The sequence below is a fragment of the Eimeria mitis genome, genomic scaffold (assembly GCF_000499745.2).
Source record: "Eimeria mitis Houghton genomic scaffold, Emh_scaff393, whole genome shotgun sequence".
Lineage (NCBI taxonomy): Eukaryota > Apicomplexa > Conoidasida > Eucoccidiorida > Eimeriidae > Eimeria > Eimeria mitis.
The window spans coordinates 11,236-18,204 of record NW_013572266.1 but is presented as its reverse complement, the minus strand read 5'-3'; the positions used below and the strand labels follow the sequence as shown (position 1 = coordinate 18,204).

Sequence of the window (6,969 nt, the reverse complement as noted above, 5' to 3'; positions counted from 1 at the left end):
CTGGTAGCCTCTGCACTTCGCCTGTTGGCTTCTTACTCGCCTCGTGTCGGTCGGGAGCGTGAGTTTGTGACGTTTGCCAAGTTGCTTTCACGGTACAGGAAATTGGCGATGGTATTATCTCCGCACCGGCCGCTGGTGGCGAACAGTGTGGGTTGTGAACAGTTCATGTTTGCCTGATATTCCGCAAGGAACACTTGCGAAGTATGGCGTGGTGCTCTTTGTCGGCTTCCACGTTCGTCTTTGTGCGTGGAGGACGCTGGGCGTGGCCGTAGAATGAACTTCCTCTCGGAAGCACTTGCATCTTCTTGGTGATCACTCGCCACTACGTTTCGTGCATCTACTGATGGTAAGCAACGTGGGCGATGCGTCCTGTTTCGCGCGCTTTCGAGATGACAGTAGCGTGGCTTTTGTGTGTGTATCCTCGTATGTCGGCTTGCCGAAAGTAGTGCGGAGGTTCCCCTTCTCGTTGCATGGCTGGTTTATGGACGTTTTCACAGCTTGCAAGGCGCCTGGAGATCATCATAGTTTCTAGGGGGGCTAGATGCAACGAAACGCAAACATTGAACTATATGCACGAGTGGGGGAATTGTCAGAGCTCACGAATGACGAGAGTGAGAATAAATGTTTGCTCGTCCAGTGCCTTCGCCCGGACGCCTGCATTTTTGAGTGAACGAACAAACTATGCCAACGCGTAGCTGGATCGCGTGACAGTTGCATTGAGGCCTTGATCAGTGGGCATGGAGCCCGGCGTGGACTCTTGGCAACACCAGCGGATTGTTCAGTTGTTCTGTACCACCTTCTGCTCAGAAAACCCTAGTGACCTGATAGCAGGCAGTTTCTGAGAGTTTTTGAAGCTTCCAGGGCTTCAGCCGGCCTGAGAGAGTGTTTGCCAGAGTAGCCTCCTCCAAAGACCCCTGGCAGATGCATGCAATGACATTTGCAACGCTTGTATAAACGCTGAACGGCTCTTTACATATTTGCCGCCTCTACTTTTATGTTGACCGTTGAACAATGTGCCTCTAGTACACTTGGTCAATAGTGCAGATTCTACCTTTACACTGATCGCTACGGATAGCCATCAAATATTCCACAAGGGCCTGCTTGTCGGCTTCCACCTGCGATTGACGATTTTTGAACTTCAACTTTGGTCAAAGGCTCCTCTGTGCACCACCATTATACGGGTACAACTCTTGGTACTTTTGATTTCGCCTCAGTAAGTACGTTCTTGTCATCGAGCAGAGGCCAACAGCGATAATGAGCACTGATACGCTCCAGACCTGGCAATGAAGACTCAAAAGAAAGGAAGACGAACTTATTTTGCTAAAACTGGTAATGATTTGTATTGGTAGGTACCTGGGCATAACGTTTGCTGTACTTTACGTGAAGGGCGGGCTACTGGAAAGACACCTTATTCAAAAATACTTATTTGTAGCCTGTTGTAGGCAGAGGCTCTGGTGAGACCGGGAAAATCTTTGTGCTCAGCGCAGCAAAATTACCTTCATGTTCGCCTAGAGCCAATTTACGCATGTTATTTTTTCTCTTGCTAGGCTAGTAGCTGCTCACACCGAGCCAGAGGTTAGCAATATCTAGTCTAGGACGGTAGAGGTTTTACGGCGTAGGGTTAAGGGATTGAGAATTAGAATTTAAGGCTGGATGCTTGCTGCATACGGTCAATGGACTGTACATCGTAGGCTTTAGGGCTTAATTTTGTACGGCAGCGTACCTTAACGTGTCATACTCTGACCGTAAACGCCCATGTTGCTGTGTAAACAGCTGACTTAAAAGACTGTGCTGAAAGACGAATTTTTGGCAGCATTACCAGTATTAGGGCGACCTTATTTCAGAGGAGATGGAGCTGCACTTTTTCTCCTACTTGCGTGTAGGCTGGGAAGAACAGCTTAATGGGATACTTCGAAAGAGTAGAGAACAGATCATCAATGCCAAACAACATCAATGCGAACATAAAGACTCCTGCTAAATGCAGGCGGGTTGAATTTAACAATACTGAGACGTGCAACAGCCTTCATGCAACCCTAAAAATTCCTTTCGATGATTCTCATCTTTCACGGTACCTTTACATTATATCTTAAACCTAGACATTTTCAGCTCTCAAACCTAGCTGAGAGCGAAAGCTTAACCTTTTCTGGTGCTCCTGTAGCCTTCTTGTTGCACCCGTTGCCGCTTCTGCAGCATGAGTTGGTGCAGGAGCCTTCACTTGGCTTTGGCAGGTTGCGCGTAAACGCTTGTAAACGTTCTGCAAGTATATTTAGAGGCAAAGCACGCAGCAAACGAAGCTTCGCTGATGCTTCCTTGCGTGCATGCGTGGGGCTGGCTTGTACTGCCGACCGCAGCGAGAAGCGTTGCAACCCCATTTCTGCCTGCCTCCTCCCAGGACGTTGAGCTCGGGGCCTCGGCAACACCCAGACCCTGAGCTCAACGCCCAGGACGCCTAAGGGCAGGAGAAGAAGGTCGGCTGCTTTTGGGAAACTCTTGCTTCAAGTCTTTACCTACATTGCAGCTCGCCTCTCTCCTAGGTAAAGGCCAGAGAACAAGTGTTATACGTCGTAGCGCCGCATGGTTCATCGGGGCAGGTGTGGGCAAGGGACCAATCCCCACACGAAAGTGGGGGTCGATACACGGTCTCCAATCCCAGCCAACGGAAGCCAGCTCTATTTCGGCATCTAATTTCTGGGAAAATGCATTCTCGCTAAAAATGATTCAAGAGGAATGCCTTCGGTTGTGCCGTTCTACGCGATATGATGGGTGCCGGGACGCAGACGCCGTAGAGGAGTTCCTTAGTTCCGTAAACTTATACCTCCGCCTACAAAGAGCCCCAGAATAATTCCAATTACCGCTGGCCTCCTCCTTATTAGAAACGGATGCACGGCGATGGCGGCTAAATTTAAGCAAAGGCATCACGTTCCCGGAGCACATCAGGTCCATGTAGGCCTTCCGGGAAGTGCTTTGTTGAAGGTGTATTCCGGAGTCCGCAAGGGAGCAAGCTATAGAGGAATTGAGAAAGCTTAAACAGGGAAAACTGTCAATAGAGCGCTACATTCAGAAATACCAGTCCTTCATGGATCCGGAACTTCTCTATAATTGGTTTATAGGGGGACTGTCCGCCGGAGGAAGGCAAGCAGTAACTTCCTGGGCGATGGACAGGGAAGTGAGGGGCAAAGGTGTGGAATCCGCTGACATGATGGAGTACCTCCGCAGAATGGAAAGAAAAAACGCCACTTCACCACCCTTAGCCGAAGAGGAAGAAAGCAGGTCTGGGAATAATCCCGACTTGGAACCAATGGATATTGGGGCTGTGAACACCAGGCCAGCTAAACCGGGGGATAGAGGAGGCTACCGAGTGCAGACGGTAAACTCAACACCCAGAAAACAAGAGGGAGAGTCCGAATGGCGTACTTGCTTCTTTTGCAATAAGCAGGGTCACCTTTTTCGAGATTGCCGGCTCATGAAAAATGCTGGAAAACAATTGAAACCAAATCTCGAACAGCGCCGCCAAGAGAACAAACAGAGCAAGCGGGGAATCGCCCGGACCCCACGAAACATGCAGCGCAGCGAAGGGGCCACACGCGATAACGGCAGCGCATACAGAGCCATCTCGAGTCAACTCTGTGCTTGTTCAAGTACGAGTAAAATGGCAGGATCTACTGGCGCTACTCGATATGCGATGCGAAGTGGATCTGATATCGGAAGCCGCAGCAAGGCGGTGCAGCCTAGCCGCTTATTCATTGGAGCAATCTCTGAGGCTACGCTTCGCTGGTGGCAGGCATAATAGAAGCATCGGCAAAATTAAGGGCGTAAAATGCTCTCCTAGTTCCAAAGCAGGGCGCATTACTATGACTAAGGACTTCTACGTTGGGCCTGTTCACCACCACAGGCATGCCGTGGGTGACTCAGTGGAAGGCTGGAATGCATTCCTCTGATGATGCTATAGAGGTCTTCCCGCCAGGAAATGATGAGCGTGTTCACCCCTGAGCGCTCCCAACGGTCGGCTTGAGTATAAAAACGCAGCATTGGTTCCAACTTCCTGTGTACTCGTTCTGTCTGTCTGTCTGTCTGTGGATGGCAGGAGCTAGACGGAGCACTCCTGATCTTGAAGTTGGTACAAAAAAATCCGCAGAGCTCTGAAATGGACCGCACATCCCTATCAGAAATTAGCACAGCAGGTAATCCATTGTAGCGCACTAACCTGTTCGTTTGTAACTCCAGTGTGTCTGCTGCGGTTGCTGCCGTCTTCGCAGGCACGAAATGCGCTCTCTTGCCTTTAGTATCCACCAAAGTACGGATAGCTTCATGCTGCTTGTTTGTCAGCTGCAGCGCTGTAGTGAAATCTAATGAAACATCTGCCCATCTTCTGTTGGGTATTTGCAGAGGCTCTAGAAGACCAGCAGGCTTTGCTGAGGTTGATGTGGCTGCCCTGCGTCATGGAAATGACTCTACATAAGTGTTCAGATAACTGTGCACCTGAGGCCAATAGAACAAACGAGTTAGCATCTCATAGGTTTTGCTTACCCGCATATGTCCTGCAGTAGGGTAGTCATGCGCTTGATATATCACATGCCGAGGGCATAGCCGGTCCGTTGGAAGGCGAATCCGCCAAAGCCAAAAAATGCGAATCATTGGAAGTCTGTGCAATACTTTAAATGCATGCTCTTTGCCATGAAATTGTACTTTAACTGGCTGTTTCTGCACTGCTTTAAGGGGTTCTGCGAATTCGCTGCAATGTTGAAGCACGGTAGCGAGGTGGACCACAAAGAACCGCCTACCCTGATTTTCCACTGCCGATCACTCTCGCCATCCTCCAGAGGAGTCCACGCCTTAGGATAACGTGGACGCTCCAGCGAGTCCTCATCTACTGCTTGCACAAGAAAACAACGCTTTATTTCTGTGGCGCCGTGTGCTGCTTCAGTCTGGTTCTCCGCCTCTTGTTGGTAGTACGGACAACGGGAGAGTACATCAGCAACGACGTTGTTGGCTCCTGGCTTGTACTCAACCTTCTGGTCCTCCAATTCCATCAAGAACTCTAGCTGGGTTCGTTGCATTCATCTTCACCAGGTATTGCATTGCCCTGTGGTCTGTGTATGCAGTCACGAAAGCTACCAGTAATAGCTGTCTCCACTTCTCCAGGGCCCTGACTGAAGCCGGGAGCTGTTGGTCATACACTATAAACCTTTGCTCTGTTGGTGACATCTTCATGCTCATGAGCCCCACGGGCTTGCCGCCTTGTTCCAGTACGCCTCCTACCGCTTATCACGGCGCATCCGCAGACGGCGCACAGGGCTTTTTTATATGGGGGTTATGCAAGGTAGTATAGCTGACCAACGTCTATACTTGTAAACACTTTCGCCCCATGCAACATGTCTAAGATGTCCTGAATTCTAGGCAGCGGGTACTCAGGTGAGATTGTTGTAGCATTTATTTCTTGATAGTTGATAACCATCCTGTACTGTTGCTTTCCAGATCCGTCTTCCTTTTTCGTTACAATCATAGCTGGAGCAGCAAATGGGGACGGTTATCCATTTTGCTTCTTTCAGTTTCTGCAGGATTTCCCGTTGGGCCTCAAACTCTTCTCTGCTGAGGCGATACAGTATACCCTTGCTGGGCATTTTTCCAGACAGGGGGGTACTTCGATAACTGATTACCCTCAGTGGTGGCAGCCCTGCCGGCAATCGGTCCACAAAGAGCTGCCTGCGCGCACATAGCACCCTTTTGATAGAATCAGGGCACTTTACGCCCCCTTTTATCAACTACTCCTCAAAGAGACGATGAGTTGGCCCACTAACGGGTGCGGCCGCGTCGAGTTCGCTATGAGGTTCAGTCATCTGGACTGCGACTCGTTTTTTTTTCCTTATAACCCAACTCTTTGTCGATATCAAATTGTATCTCCTCCTCTGCTGTGTAAGCGTGTTCTTTCGCTGCTGCCTTGTCTTCCACCGGCCTTGCAAAGTGAATTTCCATGATTTCGTTGAGCGTTGCCTGTTGCTCTTTCTGTTGCAGCGTCTTCAGCGGCTGTTTGATAGGAACCAGTTTGCCACTATTCTTGAAGCATTTGTACCTCTTCGGGGCTGCACGAACCAACGACGCAGCCTTATCGGTTCCCATATGCCTAACAGCAGAAGCCATTTGCTGGTGTGCCTCATCTGCAGCTTTGCAATGCCCTTTCTGCGCCATTTGCTTGCTGCTGTTTGTTGCAGAGTGTGTGTTGCTATGATGAGACTCTTCGCACATCACCCGGTGTGCTGTGTTTTGCTCCTTAATACACAGCATGCGTTCCTTAAAGTCCCAAACAACGTTCTCCTTCCAAAGCCAGTCGGCACCGCGTATCATCCTATGTGGGCCCTGCGCAACTAGGAATTCATGGCGACACTAAAAGCTTCCTACGGCAAACACAACATCTTCAACAGCATGACGCACCACAAAGTCTTCGCCAGATAAAGCGCAGATAAAAATAGATGTCTGTGGTCTCCAGTCCGAGCTCGGAAACCACATTAAGAACTAGAAATGATGTAATGACCTCTGGGTGAACTAGCAACCGTATTCCTCTACGAAACTGAGGTTTACGCAAAGTTTCAACAGTACAGCGATTAATTAGTCGAAAATGTCAGTTAATTGCGCAGTTTCAAAGGAATTTTGCTCGAGAAAATATCTCTCTCCTCTTGGGCCCATGACCTTCCGCTAGCAATCCCTCAATGGGTCGCTAGTCGCGGGGGACGGTCGTCCCTGGCAACGCTGCACCGGCGCCTCCTTCTTTCTATAAGACTACTACTTTAGCAATTGGTCTGCCCTATTCGTCCCTCTATTCTAAATTAGCTTATATTTGTAATTTAGGTCGCACTTATTCTATCTCCCTGTACTTATGGCCGCTAATTTAGTTACTATAGTAACAGCACTTGCTTGTAGTGCTAGTGCACTACAACTTCCCCCTTCGGACTAAGATTTAAGTCCCTCTTATTT

At 49.4% G+C, this 6,969-nt stretch overlaps 2 protein-coding genes across 2 annotated transcripts; both read right to left on the bottom strand.

Annotated features, from left to right (window-relative positions):
* Positions 1 to 4,437: 4,437 nt before the first annotated feature.
* Positions 4,438 to 5,030, bottom strand: EMH_0010730 (uncharacterized protein; the record flags this gene model as incomplete). Its single annotated transcript, XM_013499037.1, has 2 exons — positions 4,438 to 4,479; positions 4,782 to 5,030. The coding sequence occupies 2 exons, from the start codon at positions 5,028 to 5,030 to the stop codon at positions 4,438 to 4,440; spliced, it is 291 nt and encodes a 96-aa protein (XP_013354491.1).
* A 799-nt stretch (positions 5,031 to 5,829) lies between these two features.
* Positions 5,830 to 6,186, bottom strand: EMH_0010720 (uncharacterized protein; the record flags this gene model as incomplete). The annotated part of the gene is made up of 1 exon (XM_013499036.1): positions 5,830 to 6,186. The coding sequence occupies one exon, from the start codon at positions 6,184 to 6,186 to the stop codon at positions 5,830 to 5,832; it is 357 nt and encodes a 118-aa protein (XP_013354490.1).
* Between the last annotated feature and the right edge of the window lie 783 nt (positions 6,187 to 6,969).